General features: G+C 49.9%; 1 protein-coding gene across 6 annotated transcripts in view; it reads left to right on the top strand.

The window, feature by feature from the left end:
- Positions 1-18,923, top strand: part of CUX1 (cut like homeobox 1) — a 350,704-nt gene that overhangs the window by 160,874 nt on the left and 170,907 nt on the right. For all 6 annotated transcript variants that reach the window (XM_028110256.2, XM_028110255.2, XM_028110254.2 and 3 more), the window contains exon 3: positions 2,844-2,891. In XM_028110256.2, coding sequence (XP_027966057.1) covers positions 2,844-2,891 — 48 coding nt within the window. The remainder of the gene's footprint in view (positions 1-2,843; positions 2,892-18,923) is intronic.

The following is an 18,923-nucleotide window of genomic DNA, read 5'->3' as shown; positions in this document are numbered from 1 at the left end:
CCTCCGGAGAAGAACTCGGGCTGAAGGAGTGTTCTTGCCCTCCTTCCTGCCTCCGGCCCCCTTGGGCCATCCAGGCGCATCTCCGCAACTCAGGGTCCCTAACTTACTCACAGCTGCTGAGTCCCTAACCTAATAGAGCCCCAGGTCCCAGGAATTAGAACATGGGCATCTTTGGGGGCTGTCTACCACAGATGGCCTTATTTATTTAGGAAGAGGCTGGTAAAGACTCTGACAGCTTTGTCATTGAACTTGGTCTAAGAACATAGAAAGGGATGGGGCAGAGGAACAAAAGCACTGCCTTCTCGGGGGAAATAATGGTATCACCCTTAGGAATGCAACCTATAGGAAAATGTATCATTAAAAGGGAAATGATAATATTTCTTGATCAAGTACTTGTACAGGGTCACAGTACAAAACAATATGGGTTAGCTGTGTTTGGCAGAGAGCTTACAGACGGTACAGCCCCGTCTGATAGATGGATCACTGCAGTGAGGGGGAGCCCCGGATCTGTGCCGTCTGGTCTGGTAGCCGCCAGCCTCATGTGGCTGCTGAGTACTTGAAACATGGCTTCTATGACGGAAGGAACTGAATTTTTAAATTCAGTTTAATTAAGTTATGTTTAAGTATAACTAGCTGGTGGCTATATAGTGGACAGCACAGGCCGGAACAAGAGGTCTTAACCTGCGTCCTAACCTGCGTCCTAACCTGGGTCGTGTTGGTAGTCTTCAGGAAGGCGACAGCGAGATCATTTGCAGAGTTGCAGCCCAGAGGAAGAGTCAGTAGCTTTCCTCAGATTCTCAGAAGGCTTCACGACCCAAAATGGTTAAGGGCCCTGGTCCAGAGGAAAACCACAAAGGACCCAGGAGCAGGAAACACCACGAGCCGTTCTTCCTAACACTGCTCAGCTCGGTGAGGGAGCGAGCTGGTTTCCGAGCTTGGGATGGAAGAAGGGCCTTTGGGTTAGGTGCTTGGCTAAAGGAGCACAGAATGCTGTCCATCAGTCAGCAAAAGAGCGAGCAGGTACCACACGTGCCCCTGTGTACACACAGCTGATGAGGATGGCTCACCTCGGGGGCACTGAGCAGGCCCAGGGCCGGGCCTACTTAGAGAATCACAGCATCCCAGAGCGAGAGAGGCCGAGGGGTCATCCCTCACCCCTTCTGGGGTGTGGGGGTTCCCTCTTCATCCACCCTCAAGTGAGGCTTGAAAAGGCCTGGTGCCAGTCTTCTGTGCACTCACATGGATTTAGGGTAACTCTAAATTTTCTAGAACGCTTTTCCCCAAATGGTAACTATGATGTTACTCATAGTAGTGAAAGTGGTTCATATTATTAAGTACTTACTGTGTGCCAGGAGCAGTGCTATCCCTGTTGATTGTGTTTCGGGGAAGACACAGTTACTCTGGAGCACGTTGGGGAGGGGAAACGGAGCTTTTGGAGGTAGACTGGCATCCTGAGCTCCCACAGAGAGCGAGTGGCTGGGCCAGAATTCGGAATCAGGGCTCTGCCCACTGCCTTCCATCTAATGGACCAGGTTCTGACCCAGGAGCTGGAGACGGAAGTCCAGACTCTTCATTTGCCCAGTAGCATCTGTGTATTTGATGGTTGGTTAGAGGTGGCGTGCGCACAGGTGGGCATTTTGAGAACTGGCCTGCAAGGATCCCACCTGCCTTCTCAGCCTAGATGCCACTTCCTCTGTGAAACCGCTCCTTGCCTCCTTCATCTGAATTTATCCTTCCTCTGTGCTCTCCCCATAGCACCTGGGCTCTTATCCTGAAATAATACTTTACCTCCTTCCTGTGTTATGGGTTGATTGGCCCATGTCCAGTGTTTGCCAGTACTCATCAGTTGGCGTGTGCATCAGCCTTGGAGCTTGAAAATAGGCAGATGCCTGGCCTTGGCCCAGACTTATTAAATTTGATATGGCATATAGATCATGTTCAGTAAATACCTCATTTGCCCCATGTCTCGATGAAGGAGAAGTTGCGTTGAGTATATTTCAAAGTCTTTGAAGCATATTCTCAGTTACTTCATTTTTTTTTTTCCATTGAGATACCGTTGACATGTGACGTTGTATAAGGTGGAGGTGTACCATGGGTTGGTTTGGTACTTTTCCATATTGCAATATTGCTGCTGGAGTAGTGTTAGCTAACACCTTTATCACATTACATAATTGTCATTTCTTTTTTGTGTTGAGCACAGTTAAGATCTCATCTCTCCGCAGCTTTGAAGTTTATAATACAGTATTATTGACTATAATCACTATGTTGTGCATTAGTCACTTACTTCATTTGAAAGAAAATATTCTCAAGGAGATCATACAGACTTCCCTCTGGGGTGTTCCATTGTTATGAAAGGGGTACTGGTGGCTTGGGATGAAATTTCCACCGACCGTATCAGACACGGATTCAAAACAGATGCATCCCCCAGTAACAGTGCTTAAAAGAAACAGCTAAAATGCAGGATGGGGGCCCCAGATCCTTTTCAGATACAAACAAGTCAAATGTACAATATAATATCCTATTTTATACTAAGCAGCTTATCTCAGACTGACACCAGCCAACACTCGAGTCCATAGCACATTCAGAATGAGGTGTGGATGCCAGGACTTGGGAGGAAAGAGAATCTAGTGGTATTCCCAAGTAAGTTCATTTAAATTACGGAGCGCCAGTTGGCATGATTTATGTTGTACGAATGAAGGAAACGGACAGGGTAGGTACCGGGATTGCTTTATCTAATGATAATCATCACTGAATTCAAAGCTGTTTTTAGGAGGCCTTAACGAATGTTTCCCTTCTCTTTCCTTCTGCAATGGCTGTTTCCTGACCCACCCCTCTTGCTCCAGGATTTGCGCAAGCAGGTAGCGCCACTGCTGAAGAGCTTCCAGGGGGAGGTAAGCATTTATATTTATTTTATATCCTGAGCTACCCTTCATAGTTCATTGCGTTTGCTTTTTATTCTCATTAAATAAATGCCATTGACAGAAGGTGCTTGCCCAGATGGAGCCTTCCCAGCTGCACTAACTCAGTGTCATGTGGATTTTGTGCTTCCTGGTGTGATGTTTCCACTGGGTCCTCAGTTAAAGCCCATATGGAAAGTGAAGCCGCAGCTGAGATGTAAGAGGATGTGGTAGATTCCGGGGCAGAGCAGCCCGCATGCTTGTGCTTCCCACAGTGGACTGAGTGTGTCCACACTGGAGCCTTCAGGAGCCCACGGACTTCCTCAGGCTCACTGGCTCCCTCAGTTAGCCTGGGGACCGCGGCCACCAGGAGGCCTCCTGTGTGGGAAGGATGGAGTGGGGCAATCTGGTGCTTTCATGCACAGCTACTGGGGAAAGAAGGATTTCACTGGCTTGAGGCTTGAAACAAAGAACGGGCAGCCACAAGGAGTAAGTTTGGGCTCAGTGTAAGGAAAAGCTTTCTCCTGGGTCCTTCCAGAGAAGGACCGCGCCATCTGGCAAGATGGCGGGCAGCCCTCAGAGATGTGAGCCGTTGAGGTGGGTGACACTCCAGCTCCTTCTCAGCCCTTTGTGGAGACTGGGTGAACTTTAGAAAACCAGACATTTTGTCACTGTTGTGGAGTTAGCCGTTCCTGGCTCTTAGCTTCCCCTGTTGGAACGATGGCAGCGGTCATGATACTGAGGAAGCGGGATCAAGACTTTTTCAAAGCCCTCAGAAGAACCCGAATCGGGAGCATCTTGAGAATATTTTCTTGCACCTTCCTGATGCCCAGAGCACATGGGGAAGTGAGATGGCAGGTTCAGGAGGGGCGGGAGGTGGTGGGCCGAGCCAGTTGACTTCTGGGACACGAGGGAAGGACGCCGGCGTCCTGGGCCCAGAGCTCCAGAGGCAGAGGTCGGGGCCGCCCTCTGGCACATTCTTCAGTGAGCAGGTGGCAGCAGAGGGCGAGGGCGCCATGCAGGAAGGAGCAGGGATGCTGGCACCACTGCGGGTTTCGGAAGGGACGCCACAGAGGCTCTTCTGTTAACCATCTCCTGTCACAGGAAGCCCTCCTGTGCTCAGCCCCAGGAGGCTCGGGGGATATCACTATCCCAGGTCTGGATGGACACGAATTGCCTTTCCTCACAAATGCGTCTCCACACTCTGGTTTTCTGAGTGAGACTGTCACCTTACACCTGCCCGCATTGATCCGATCTCTTCTTTGACCCGTTCAGCAGCTTTCGTGAGGCCCAGTGGCTTAGGGTTTCTGCCACTGAAATAGCTCAGTGTGCTGGCTTGGGTTGTTTGCTTGTTTTTTGTTCTGATTGAAAAATTTCCAATCTGCATAAAAGGAGAAAGAACTAGTATAACGAGCACATGAACACCCTTTACCCAGACTCACCGCTCACTAGTATTTCACCACATTTGCTCCCGCTGCCCTTTTGCTCAGCATTTGAAAGTAAGTTGCAGATAGCCCGGCTCTGTACCCCTAAACACATGCACACATACGTCTCCGGAAAGTCAGGTTGTTCCCCAATATTGCCACATAAGCCCGAGTATCGCACCTGGGAAAGCAACACTCATTCCGTGGTAGCTAATATTTGGTCCCAGATCAATCTTCCCCAGTTACTCCCAGAATGTCTTTTATAACTGCCCTGCCCCTGAACTGGGGTTCAATCAAGTTCACGTGTTGTACTTCAGGGATGGCCGTATATATGTTTATATACACCCACCCCCCCACACACAAAATATATTCCATGTATATTTCTCCTTCAGTATAAAACTCTGTCTTCACACCCTCTCACTTTTAAGAATGTAACCCACTTATAATATAGATTACCCCACATTCTGAATGGGGTAGTGAGTGTGCTTCCAGATATATTAAATTTGAAATGCCCGAGAGACATTCCAGTTTTCTTATTTGCCTTTTTTTTTTAAAGGCGATTTGAAAAATAAATATTTTTATAGCACTGCTAATATTTAAATCGTTGCTAATTGCTATGTTTACATTAAATAATTTGTGTTTTCTAGTAAGCTAATTTGAGTAGAAAGGGCTAACTCCTGCTTGTTTCTGAAGAAGGAACGTTCATAGCAGAGGGGGACCACATGACAGGGTCGGTTTTCTGATGAGTAAGGTCAGAAGCCAGCGTGTCTCGGTGCTTCGATGGGGCAGGACCCATTCAGCTTGTTTTTCTAAAATGCTGCCTTCTTTAATCAGAGGATTACTCTTGTATCCTTCGTTAGTGCCTGCTGAATGCGATTGTATTTATTGGATATATTCTTTGAGTTTATCCCAAAGTGCTTGCATTCCCCCCGGAACAACGTATGGTGTTGTGAAAACATGTTCTTTGCCTTGCAGTTTGTATAGATTACTTCACTATTTGAGGTCCCGAAAAGAAAAAACAAAACCGAGAACAAGATGCAGTTTTCAGACAGCGAGAAATTCACATAGGACTTCAGAGTTCCTGCGAGAGGGTATATTTGTAGTGTGTTGTACTGTCATGGGAAACGTTAGTCCAGCCAGGGTACCACTCACGCCCTTCAGTGTTTTCTTCTGGTTCTCAGGGGCAAACCCGGACACCTTCCTTCCTGTGGCTGGTGAGACCCGCTGCCTCCCTTTCTAGACGCCTCTCACTCCTTTCCACCCATCACTGGATACACGCCGTTCTGAATTTCTGCCAGGCCCTGGTGCGTTGGGCATGCTCGCCAGCCTCCAGGCCTTGGCACGGGCTGAACCACTTCTTTGCTGGGCTCCCTTCGGCTTGGACGCCACTTCCTCAAGGAAGGTCTTCCCTGAGCCCCAAATGATAGGCCGGGTCCCCTCTCCCGTGTGCCCCCATTACACCCATGCGGCTTGTGATGCATCAGGCCTGGGAGCTGCCCGTCCCTTTGTCTCTCTTCCCCTTTAGCCTGTAAGGTGTGTGAAGGCAACCATGGCAGGAACTAGAAAGTTTTAAGGCTCTCAGAAATGGCTAGGGAATAAATGATTCAACAGTGAGGTGCCTCCGGAGATGGTTTGTAAAACATTTTGCCTCCATCCTTTCTTCAGATTGTGCTGTGTTAATAAGGAGAAAGGGACGTCAGAACGTCTGCTTGGGAAATAGCTTTAAAAGAAACTAGTGAGTAACTATATTTGTTGTCCTTGATTGAACAGCCGGGAATACTGTAATCACATCGGTCACTCAGGATCATTATAGCCAAGTCATCAAATTTAGCCCACACTGAAATGTGATTGAGTGATTGATTGATTACCATACCTAAGTTTGCCCTGTTTCACAAGCCCGGCCAACCGATGAGTGCAGGGAGAAGGGGTTAACCTCAATGGTCAATCCAATTGAAGACTTATTTTAGTCCAGTAATTCAGACAGTCCCTTCAGTGAAGTGACACACTCTCTAGGAAAGTGCTCGGTCTTGGAAACAGTCTCTTCCCGTCCTTGCTTCTCTCCCTGACGAGGGTCCTGGTATAAAAGTTGAGGAGGGGAAGGAGTTGGCTTGGGCCCTCCTCCTCTTGGCTGTAGGGGAGCTGGATGCTTAAGCCAAGTGTTCTCAGAGAGGAAAATCCTCTTAAGAAATAACTCAGATGCTTCTATCAGGGAGGAAATGAAAGCCTGAAAACCTATGAGCATCAGCTTAAAACATTAGAGAAGTACAACAGAATAAGCTCAAAGAGAACAGGGAGAAGGAAATAATAAATATGAATAATAATAAAAATATATAAGAATTAAAAAAAAAAAAAGACCCAAAAGACAAACAGCCCAGAAATTGGTTCTTTGAAGAGACTACCACATTGGTTCTTTGAAGAGACTTCCTAATCAGGAAAGAAAAGGTTAATACTGGAAACAGGGTAACTTTGCAGCCACAGCAGAGATTAAAAAGATAGTAAGGGAATATTACGATCAATTTCATGCCAATAAATTTTAAAACCTAGGCAAAATGGACACATTTCTGGAATACTAGAATGCACCAAAGCTGATTAAAGAACAAGTGGAAACGCTGAGTTAGCCTTGTAACTATTACGGAAATGTTTCCATCAGGTAGGAACGGTTTTCCAGAGAGTCCTGTCAATCATTCATGAAACAGACAAGTTCTGCTCTTTTGCAGACTCCTTTAGAAAATAGAAAAAGAAAGAACACTTCCTACCTCCTTTTGTGAAGCTAGTGTAACCTTGATACCAAAACCAGACAAGAGTAGCATAAGAAAAGAAAATTCCAAGTCAGTCATATTTGTGAATAGATATGCAGAAGTCCCTAAAGGGGTGTTAGTAAATGGAATCCATCAAGCTCCGTGTATCTCAAGAATGCTGTTTGGTTTAACAGAAAAATTTGTTAATGCACATTAATATCATTAGCAGATTAAAGGGAGAAATTATCTTAATAGAGAAGAATCTGATAGAAAAATTCAGCATCCATTCATGATTTGAAAAAAAAAAACCCCAACCTACCAGCCACGTGATGTAGAGGGGAACGTCTTTAACCTGGGGAAAAGTATTTACCAAAAATTTACATCAATCATTATACTCAGTGATAATCAAAAATATTCCCTTAAATCAGGAGCAAGGCAAGAATGTGTACTTTTGCTGCTTTTACTTGACGTTGTACTGCAGGTCTCAGCTAGCATGGAAGACAAGAAAGAGATCAAGTATTATTACAGAAGAAACAAAACTATCTGCTTCTCCGCCTTTTGGCTAAGATCAAGTGCAGAAGAAACAAAACTATCGTTTTTCAAACGAGCCTCAAGTATTTAACAAGGTTGCTAGATACAAAATCAATATGCATACTTCTGCATTGACCAAAAAACTGAAAAGGATACAACTAGAATTAGCAACAAAAAAATAAAGAATACCTAGAAATTAGTATAATAATGCATAGGAACTCTTTCTGGAGAAAAGTAGATCATGTATACTGAAGGATAGTAAGGGGGACTTAAATAGATGGACAGAAGGTAGGCAAGGATAGAAATGCCCACTATTATTAACGATAATCAATTTCCCCCAAATTGATTAGAGGGAGTCATTGGAATTCCAATCCAAATTCCAACAGAATTTTTCACAAAACTTTAAAACCTGATTCCAGAAGTGATAAGTGAGAGCAAAGTGGTCAGTAATGGTGAAGGTAGCATTAAATAAGAACAAGGTGGAGGGTTTGCCCTGCCAGAGAATGAAAGCTACAGTGATTGGCACAGGGATAGATAAACACCAATGATGGGACAGAATAAAGAAATCGGGAACTGACACGTGCATATATAGCAGCCACGAGTGTTGCAAAGACAGGACTATAGATCGGTGAGCAAAGGACGGATTTTTCAGTAAATGGTCCCCTGACAATTGGTTATCCTTATGGAATTAACTGAGATTGGATCCATACCTCACACCATATGCAAACACAAATTACAGGTGAAGACTTAAGGCAAAACTGTAAACCTTATAGAAGAAAATATAGAATATGATGACTTTGTGATGGGTAGGATTTCTTGGAAACCATAAAAGAAGAAATTGTTACATTTTAACCAGAAGTTTTAAGTAAAAGCTTTATTTACTTATCTATTTATTAATTAGGGAAAGACAATCTACAGAAGGTGGCAGACTAAGCCTAGGGCACTGCTGGCTCAGTTTTACCTTTGTGTAAATTAGGAAAAGGCTCCACCTTAGGTCTCAAGACCCTTTATCTGTTGGATCATCCAGACCTATCTGAATCTTTTTCACAATAAAGACCAAATGTCTGTGATGTGAATGGTGCTCCCTAGGGCCAGACTAATCAGATCTTGTGGAGGGCAGGGGGAATCCCTGGCCGCATGTCACAGATCAGGAGGAGACGGTTGCCACACACGCAGTCAACAAAGGATTAGTATTAAGAAAGTATTAAAAACTTCTACTTTTTCTTATTTATAAGAAATAGACAAATACCCCAATAGGATACTTTTTACTTTTACTTTTTCTTATTCATAAGAAAAAGACAAATATCCCAATAGGAATATGGGCAAAAGCCACAAATAGCATCCTCAAAGAAAATCAGAATGGTCAATAAATACATGACAAGATGCCCAACCTCATAATCAGGAAAATGCAAATTAAACTAAGTTAAACACCGCTTTCTTGTATCTTCCAGGTTGGCCAGAATCCAAAACCCAAGATAGGAGTGTAAGTTGTGTAACTGTTGTGAAAACCATTCTGGCATCAGATACTAGAACTCCCAAAGCACATATACCTTGACCCCACACTTCCACTCCTGAGTAGAAATTCTAAATAAGCTGAAACATGGGCCCCAGGAAGCCAGGGCAGGAGTGTTTGAAATTCGTCAACAAGCAGAAACAACCCGTTTTCCATCAGCAGTAGAAAGAATAGGCAAAGAGCGTTCTAGCAGGAGAAAATGAATGACACGTGAAAACGGGCACTCCTGAGCTGACATCGTTCAGGGGTGTGGGTATATTTTTATTACGTAATAAAACCATAAAGAAAAGGTTAAGTAGGGAATTCAGAATACAGGTTAACATAGCTAGGCCCAAAGAAGGTTTCAAAGGTCATGGCAGTGTTCCTACTCACAGGTGCTCGTTTTGGGGTTTTTTTTTTATACTTTATGTATTCTTTTATAAGCATGAATGACTTTTTTCAAGAAAGAATTGTGCTTATGAGGCAGTAGCTATGGGATTGTATTTTTGCATGTGAGCAGCTAAATATTTTCCCCTCTCTTTGCATTTCACGTATGGTAGATTTTAACCTCCAGGCAAGTGGAGACACTTCCAGTGAGGCCGTGCACTTAGGAAGGCCGAGGGGGAAGGCACATTGGTGGGAGTGTCCAAAATGGCATTTGTGGGAAGCGAAGCAAGTCCAAGTGCTGTGCTGGGTGTTTCCGAACATAAGCTCGCCCCGCCCCGTCCTCAACACATTGGGAAGTCGCTGCCCCTTCTTCTCTTGCCCTTTTTTTTTTTTAAGATTTTTTATTTATTTATTTGACACAGAGAGAGAGACAGCGAGAGAGGGAACACAAGCAGGGGGAGTGGGAGGGGGAGAAGCAGGCTCCCGGTGCAGGGCTCGATCCCAGGACTCTGGGATCATGACCTGAGCCAAAGGCAGATGCCCAATGACTGAGCCACCCAGGCGCCCCTTCTCTTGCCTTTTGAGGTGCCACCGCCTGGCAGGGACCCCCGTCCTGGGTCTTCATTGTCTGCTCTGAAGTGCATTCTGTAAGCACTAGTAGGTTCCATCTTGAGACAGAGTGAGTGGGCGAGCGCCTGCCTTATCGCCCAGCCCTCTGGGCCAGGCTCCTCCAGAGAGCTGTCTCCACTCCCACGTGTGCCTTTTACTCTTCAACCCATCCCGGTCTGGCATCTGTCCCCTCTCCCTTGACCCTTGTAGCCCTCGGCTCTCTCAAATCAGGGACATTCAGCCTGCCTGACAGCTCCTCTCGATATTGGTCCCTTCTTTTGGCATCCCACGATAGTATGTCCTCCAGGTTTTCCGTCCACTTCTCCGGCTATTGATTTTCAGTCTTCTTGGGCAGCTCCTTGGCGTCCAGAGCTCTGAGTGATGGCATTCTGTGCGGTATAATCTCCCGGGACCCATCTGCTCTAAACTCGGGTGTCTGTCTCTAACTCCGTCTCCTTTACGCTCCAGGCCCATAGGAGACCGCCTCTTGCATCTTACCGCTCAGGTGATCCACAGGAAAGGACTCTGAGCCCACAACCATCCCATCTCCAGCTCCCGTCCCTGCTGGGGTCTCCTGCTGCCTCCTTTCCCTCCTCAGGAATGGCCCTGCAATCCGCTTGGCAGTCTCAGCTGGAAATCTAGGACACCTTCTCCCTCCCGTCCACCCCACTCTCCTCCTTCCTTCCTCCCAGTGCCCTCATCTGCCCGTATCTTCCCATCCCTACCACCCACAGCCTGTCCAAAGCCATCATGTGTCTCTGTTCCAGCTCCTGCCCAGTCCACCTGCACCTTGGCTCTGCGGGTCAGCCAGCAGCACGAGCACGTCCCTTCCTGCTTACTGCCCTCCGCCTTCAGGGGTCCCCGGCCTGGCTGTGGCCCACCCCCTGCCCAGCCCCCTCCTACTCCCTTCTTGGTGCTCACTTCAGCTGTGAGGCCCTCAAGAGGTCTCTGACCGAGGCCCTCTTCCTATTTCTCTTGGAGGACCTTCTCCTTTCGGCCAGAGTGCTTTTCTCCTTGTCTTTGTGGGTTTGTTTGTGTCCATGCACTCTCTCTAGACTTTCTACGTCTCTATGGCCTCTGTGTATCCACCCCCCCCCCGCCCCCCGCCTGGCCCTAGTGTGCATGCGGTAGGTGTCCATTGGATGGGGCGGGGGGAGCAGTATCTTTGTTTTACAGACAAGGAAGAGGTCTTTACGCCCAGAGAGGGAAAGGACCTACGCAGAGGCACACGGGCGACCATGGCATGACTAGGACCCATGTTGGTGCCTCTGATACTGCTCAGGGAACGGGGAAGTGACGCCTTCTGCCCTCCATCATCATAGTCACCCTCCCCGGTCTTTGATAAGGACAGTGGGTGTTCGTCTTATGCAAAGTGCTTTTGCGAATGTTCCTTAGGCTCCGCTCCTCTTCTGACCAGCCCTTCCTGTGTGGGTGCTGCCCTCTACGCCTTGACCCCTGTGGACGTAAATGTCCATAACCGCGTGCAGACACAGTTTGCTACAGCCTGATCTGAGCCCCCCAGTGAACTGCAGATGGCTTCCTGCCTGTGTCACCTGCCACCTGGCCCACACGAGGGACCAAATCATCACTTCAAACTTGCCTCTGTACTGAAGGTCCATGCACCAACAAGACTCAGCTGCAGGCAGACCACGTGAAAACCCACATCACCTCTAGTGCTGGGTTTTGCTCTCTGCTATCTGTTTCGTTCTTCATTCAGTGAAACCCTCTGACTACGTACAGCCCTGGGCCAAATAGCAGCTAAGGATAAAACCCTGGACACAGTCAGCCAAGTCCCTGCTGCCTTGAAGCCTATGTCCTGGTGAAGGGAAACGTAATAAAGACGGAGTCATGTCACACGGGGACACGCATTGTGAAGGAATTCGGACGGGAAAGCAGGTGGAGCAGGGTGGCTGCTTCTGAGACCGTTGTGGTCTGGGAGGCCTCTCCTGGGAGGGGGGGTGTGGACTGAGACCGGAGAGATGAGAGGAATCAGACAGGCTCCAGGCTGGTGACGGAGCGTCCGGTGGGGCAGGCTGAGCGGGGACAGCACTACAGGTGACCGGGCGCCAGAAGAAAGGCTGAGGGAATGAGGGAGGAAGGCAGGCCTGGGCAGTCCGAGGCCCCATGCACACTTGCAGGGCTGTTTGACAGATTTTAATCAACAGAGACATGGAACAGATTCACGGTGGGTAAGTAGTCTGTGAATTTGTTAAAAGTTGTGGGGAGTTCCGAGGATGTCGTGTAGCCAGGGTCGGTTGCGCTGTAACGTACTTCAGTGCTCAGATCTAAAGGCCACGTCTAAATAAAGCCAGAATGTCCAAGTACTTTACTCCAGAGAACATGTCACAGGGAATTGGAAGGACCTGGGAGCCGGCCCAGGCCCTGCCGCTCACTCTCCTGTGACCTTGGGCAGCTCCCAGGCCTCTTTCCCCCTGGCTTTGCTCTTCTGTAAGATGAGTGAGTGAGTGGGAGAGTCGGCAAGGAGCCCCATAGCTCTGAAGAACAGTATTACTCAGTGGACGGATCCTTGGGTTGACTGTCATCAGCAGAACAGAAGAAGACCTTTGTCAGCAGTTAGAGCCACTCGGAATTGGAGTGAGCGCTCATCTAAGGGAGTGAGCTTCCTGTCACTGGGAGTGTTCAAACAGGGGCAGAGGACCACCCTGTCAGGAGTGCGGTCCGCTCGTACCCATTCTTCTTCAAGGCCCCGTCATGCCTACACTCAGCCAGTGCTGCACTGAGTGTCATGGGCAGGATGGTGTCAGAGGGGGTTAGGCCAGACTGCTGGTTCCTCAAGCTGGTCCTCGGAGGGACCAACGGGCTGCCTGAGAATCACCCACGTGTTCCCAGAAATTCTGCTCCCTGGTTTCTCCCCGTGAGGTTCCAATTCAGCTGCCCAGGGCCGGGCCTAAGCAGCTGGAATTTGACAAAGTCCACACCCGATGCTCATGCAAAGCCGCTCGTAGGAACCAGTGGGCTGGGTTCCCTGCACGGGCACTTCCTCTCAAGGCCAAGTTCTGTGGCTCTGGCCAGGCGAGCACCTGACATGGGCAGGTAGGGCCCTCCCCGATAGAGCTTTAAAAGCATTTCCAGGCTTTCAGTCCTTGGCTTCTGCTCTGGCCAGACTGGTCCGTTTCCTGTCCCCGAACATGCCTTGTGGTTTCCTGCCTCTGACCCTCTCCTAAAGTCATGGCCTCCGTTTTTAGAACCTTCTGCTCTTCCTCACTTTAAGAATCATTTTCATCCTTGAAGACCCATCTCAGCCCGAGTTTCTCCCTCTTTCCTTGGAGGGCCCGCATCTTCTCTTCGACTGCATACCCTCTCCCTTGCCCTACCGCGCTGGCTCAGCAAGACCTCCTTTGCCGAATGTGTCACCCTCTCATGTCCTTCCCCGTCACTAAGTGCTCAGCGGGTGCTGTGTGCGAGGCCCCCTGCTAGGTTCCTGGGGACCCACAAGTACAGCTAAGGCTGCTTCTCCTCGCAGGGGCGCCAGGGCCATCTGTGAGTCGGGACCCAGTGTCCCTGACAGGTGAGTGTGGAGCAGACTGGCCTTCACAAGGACCCTCAACCTCACCTGCTGTCCTGACCCCTTTCCTGGGGGGGTAGGGGGAAGGGGGGACTTGTTTCTCAGCCCACACAGCCACCTGCAGACTCTCGGGCCTTTTCACGTGTGTGGTACCTGAGGGTGAGGGGACAGTGGTGGCCCTTGCAGTGGCCGTGGTGGTGACCGTGAAAGTGTTTTAATTACCTTGCAGTGCCGTCCGAAGGCCCGGCGCTGTACGGTGTCTTCCTGGAGGCTCCCTCCATGACGGCTCAATTAGGGGAGCGGCAGGACTGTGGTTCAGTGTTTCAGGCCAGCTTCCTAATTGAAAACACATTCTCTCTGAAGCTGCAGCTGGTTTGGTTCTGCTCATGCAGAAAAGGATATAACCTTGCCTCACATAGGAAATGAACGGTTGAGAGAGAAGCCAAATTCAATTTCAGTCAGATATGTGGAGGCTAAGCCCGTGATCTATGGAAGCAGGGGAGCGGGCCGTGTGCATGTGGAAAGGGGCGCACTCAGCGGCCCATTAATCACGGCCGCCCGCCCGGCGCGGCCGCCACCGCGTGGGCCACCGCACCCGCGCCGCGCCTCTGCCGGGGGCTGGCCGGCTGCCAAGCCCTCCAGAAGTTAACCTCTTAAAGACCTGGAGCTGCTTTCTGTTGAATAAATGTAATTTTGTGGTCAGAAATAAATGCTTGTGATGTAGCAGGAGCTTTGGAAACAACAGCGAGCCAAAGCTATTACAAATTGCTCCGTGTTGTGGAAGTCAACAGCATACATCAAAATTCCGAGTGTATGGCAAATTGATTTCGGCCCAGAGCTCTGCAGCTATTCAATAAAAGTCCTATTAAGCCATTGTATGTAATGAACAATCCAGAGCAAATCTAATATTTTCAGTGGATAATTATTTTTAACATCCTCTTGGTAACCGGCGGCGGAGGCCTCGGATGTTCTTAGCACAGACCCGCGTGCGGTGGGCCCTCCCCCACTTTCATTTCCCTCTGCTGGAGGCCCTGAGACAGGCCCCCCGAAGTCAGGGGCTCCCGCAGGGTTTGCCAGCAGACCCTGCTCCCGAAGGAGGGCTCGGAGGGTTTTCCGGCAGACGGCGGGTCCCCGGGGAGCGTTGGGTGAACTGAAATGAACTGAGTTGGAATGGAGAAGGGGCAGTCAGAGGGTTCTAGAGTAAGTGAATCCAAAGCTGTGTTGGCAGAGTTGGCTCAGCACCGGAGCCTCTAGAGACTGGAGGGTCACAGGAAAGGAATTCGAGGTCCCGCCCACTGAAGGGACCTGTGCAGGTGCCCGAAAGGCGACCCAGAACTTGCCCCCTGCACTTTGGCTCCTCGACACCTTGAGAAGCAGGCTCCGTGTCAGGGCACCCCTGCTGCTGGAGCCACCGGAGTGGTCTTGTCGCCAGCCAAATGGGGGTCACCTTGGCAGAGGCCACCCTCTTAGTCACTCCCCCACGCTGTTCAGGCCAGGATATGACCTTGGTCACACTGACTCAGGTCACACTCTGTAAGGCTGGCTCCCTTCCAGACCATAAGTTTCTGGAAGATGGGGTTTTCTCATTCATTCTTTCATTCCATTGGTATTTACTGAACGCCTACTGTGTGCCAGGCTGGACCTGAACTAGACTGTGGTCTGTAGTTGTAGGTAACTAACTCACATGCTGCTTTCATGGTGCTTAATAGTTGAGTGGGATCTGGGTCCTGATGTGGCACAGTGCTGGGCACAGAGCAGGCCCTCAGTAAACTTTGGATGGTTGGATGGATGGATGGATGGGTGGGTGGGTGGGTGGGTTTTGGGTGCATGAGCAAATGGATGGATGGCAAGATGGAGAGTTAACACCCCCAGTGTATCTATCAAAAGCATTTTCTGTCCATAAAAAAGGCCCTGTTCTATCTGCTTACACTCCCAGAACTTTGCAGGGAATCATGTAAGACCAGGAGGCAGTTGTGATATGAAGATAAGGGCCCAGAGTTATAAGGCCTCAGTTTGAAGCCTGACTTACCAGTGACCTTGGCTTTCACCAAGTCTGTTGACCTCTCAGTGCCTCTTTTCCCTCATATGACGAATGTGAAGGATTGGGGGAAATAGATTTGAATGACGACGAGAAGTAGTATTTGTCTCATAGTTGTAATAGTCACATAGTATTTATTTGACTACTGTGGAATTTAAATTATTAGGATATTTTATTTTCTGCAGATCTCTCTTCCCTTGGAAAGACTCAATCTGGACGTTAATTAGGTTTTACTCATGTTCCATCAATTTAATGCAGTAACTCCTTAAGTGAAACTGACACCATGGAGCAGATGGTCAGAAGGAGGCCCATGAACGTGTGCGCATGGCCCTGGGAGGGAGCTCGGGGACACAGTTTGATCACAGCCAAGAGCCCAGCCGAGTTTATTGCCCGCATATGGAGTATCCCACATTCCATCTCTCCCCTGGTCTACTTCAGACTGCGCCCCTGCTCTCTTTGCTGGCAATTATTTGCACAGCGTTTTACGTCTCTAAGTTCCCATTGCCATGATCTCCCACAGCCTTACCCACCGCCCTCTGCTAGCAACGTTATCACCAGCCACAGTGACAGGATGGAGGGGTGGCCGTGAACTTGAGGAGCAGGGTGAGTGCCCAGAGGTGAGGTCTGTGCTCTCCCTGCCCCTGCCCCCAGCTCCACGCTCTTGACTCCTGCCCTCTCGCTGTCTCTTGGTCCCACCTATCCTGGGATCTGTGGCTCCCAGGAGCCTCGTTACGCCCAGCCAAATGCCAGCCAGCAGGTGCCACAGATCCCAGACTGCAGGAACCCACCCCTGCCGTGACTTTCAGCCACACGCTTGGTAGCCACCTGCACAGACAAGCCTCAAGGTCACAAGTGGTCTGAACAGGCTTGTGGGTTAGAACCCAAGTGTTTGCATTCATTCCACTCCCTGCCACAGAAGGGGGCATGACCAGCGTTTCATCCAACTACAACTTCCAGAACCTTCCAAGTTGCCAGCCAGGGAGAAGGAACCTGGCCGGGTGGGCCAGTGACCCCCCCCCCCCCCCCCAGCTGTCCTCCTCACCTGGGACCCTCTCGTTCTGCCACTGTTTGGGGCTGTTGCTGGGCCCCATGCCCTGTCTTGGTGAGGACCAAGTGGCAGAAGAATGGGGTAAGAGTCGGGTGGGGCCCACCTGTTAGCTCGCACTAGCTGAGCCCTCTAGTGGGAAAGGAGACTAACCCGGAGAGCAGGTTCTGCTAAAACATGCCGACTCTGAGTGCTGCCCTTGGAGAGAGGAGGAAGAAGAAGAAGGAGAACATCTCCTCAGCTCCAGGGATGTGCCAGAAGCTTCACATACATTATCTGATTTCGTCTGCACAACAGCGCAGCCCTGAGAGGTTTTATGATAATTTCTGTAGAGAGGAGGAAGTGGGTCTAGAGAAGTCAAGTAACTTGCTCGAAGCCACATAGCTTGCCAGCCTTAGAGCTGAGACTTGAACGCCACCATCTGACTCTAAAGCCGGTGCTTATTCTAGAAAGCTTGCGAAGTGTCTTGAAATTGCTTCCGAAGTAGGAGAAGATGGGGAGACCCGTAAGATTTACGCTTTGCCCTCCAGCATAACAAGAGGGACACCTGGCTGCTTACGGTCAGCATGCACAAGGGAAAGGATTCTTTCCTGGGGCTATTGGGGGAAGGACCCGGCACCTACCTGGGACAGAGCCGTGCTCCCCGGGGAGCTCCTCCACCTCCGGACTCAAGCCCCTTCCATCCTCAGGCCTGGAGTCCAGGGACTTGGGAGGACAAGTCTTACCCGGAGACCCAGGGCCTGGCATCCTCCCGGGGCCGACCTTGCAGTGGGTGTTTTCTTGAAAAGTAGTGGACACGTGCCACTGACGTAGGAGCGTGGTAGCATCCTGCTGCGGGCACGTGGGGTCTGGAGGCCTGGCTAGGAGGACTCACGGGTGTTCACGCTGGGCACCTGTGCCTCTACTTCCTCCTTCACGCTGTCTCCTGGCTTCTGTCCTCTGTTCCCTCCTACCCAGGCCTGTGGCGGCTCCTTCCTGGGGAGGAGGCCTAGAGCTGCAGAGAAAACCAAACCGACAAACCACAGATTTCGGAATCAGACGCATCTGGATTTGACTCCTGATGTCATCTTTTACCAGCGTGGCCTTGAATGGGTCCTTCCAGCTTCTCTGTGTCTCATCTGTTTTATGGAAAATCTGCCCCACAGATGCGAGATCTAGTTCTTGATCATAGCATTCTCCAGTTCCTCCATCTCCTAAATACCGCTGCGCCCCCAGAATTCAGCCACAGCCTTCTGGGGCCCTCACTGCACACCCATCCCATCCCTAGTTAACCTCATCTGGCCATTTAGGGGTTGATGGCCCCAAATCTTGGCCTCTGGCCTGGGCCTCTCTCAACATCAGGCCTCCCGGCAGCTCCCCTGTGACTTCTCAAAGACTTATTACCTCCACGCAAACACCCAAATACACACCTGTCTGTGTCTCCCATCTCAGGGGAGATGGCCAGCCCCCATTCCCCCTGGCCGGAACTCTGAGGGGACCCGCATCTGCCAGTAGACCCTGGGAATTCTGCTTCCTTCACCTCACTCGCTTTGGCTCCCACCTTCCCAACAGAGCATCCTCCACCTTTTCTCCCTGCCACCCTACCCCCAGTTGCCTTCCCATCCAGTGTGATCCCTTGACTTCGGGTCACATCCTGATTGACATCCCCAACTTCTCAGCATAAAGCCGGTCCCCTAGCCTAGCCCCTCCCCCCCAGCCCTCCCTCCAAGCCGCTCGAGCTCCGGGCCCGGCAGGCCCCCACACCTCTTGGATAGGCAGCACACACTCCATCTTTGCCCAGGCTCCCCGTCCCCACGCAGCCCCTGCCCTCCCACCGCAAAGGAAGCTCATCATCCTCCTCAGAACTTAACCCAAGTGTGCAAAACATGAGGTGCAGAGCTGTATCTGTAACATTCTCCCATTTGCATTCATTCATTCATTCATTTTGAAAGAGAGATCCATCACAAGCAGGAAGGGCAGAAGGAGAGAGAATCCCAAGCAGACTCCCCGCTGAGCGCAGAGCCTGATGCAGGGCTCGATCCCACAACCCCAGGTTCAGGACCCGAGCCGAAACCGAGAGTCAGATGCCCAACTGACTGCGCCAGGCAGGTGCCGCTCCTGTCATTTGCATTTTAAAAAAAGGAAGACAGTGTGTGTGTACAGACACTTGTAATGCATAATATATTTCTGGTAAGATGCCTAAGAGAATCATTGCCTGTCAGCCAGGCAGCTGGGTGAAGGTGGACGTGGATGAGAG

The sequence above is a fragment of the Eumetopias jubatus genome, unplaced genomic scaffold, assembly GCF_037043125.1.
Source record: "Eumetopias jubatus isolate StellerSeaLion01/CBP00866 unplaced genomic scaffold, mEumJub1_p1.0 scaffold_12, whole genome shotgun sequence".
In the NCBI taxonomy this organism is placed as follows: domain Eukaryota; kingdom Metazoa; phylum Chordata; class Mammalia; order Carnivora; family Otariidae; genus Eumetopias; species Eumetopias jubatus.
This window is presented reverse-complemented; position numbering and strand designations above follow the sequence as displayed.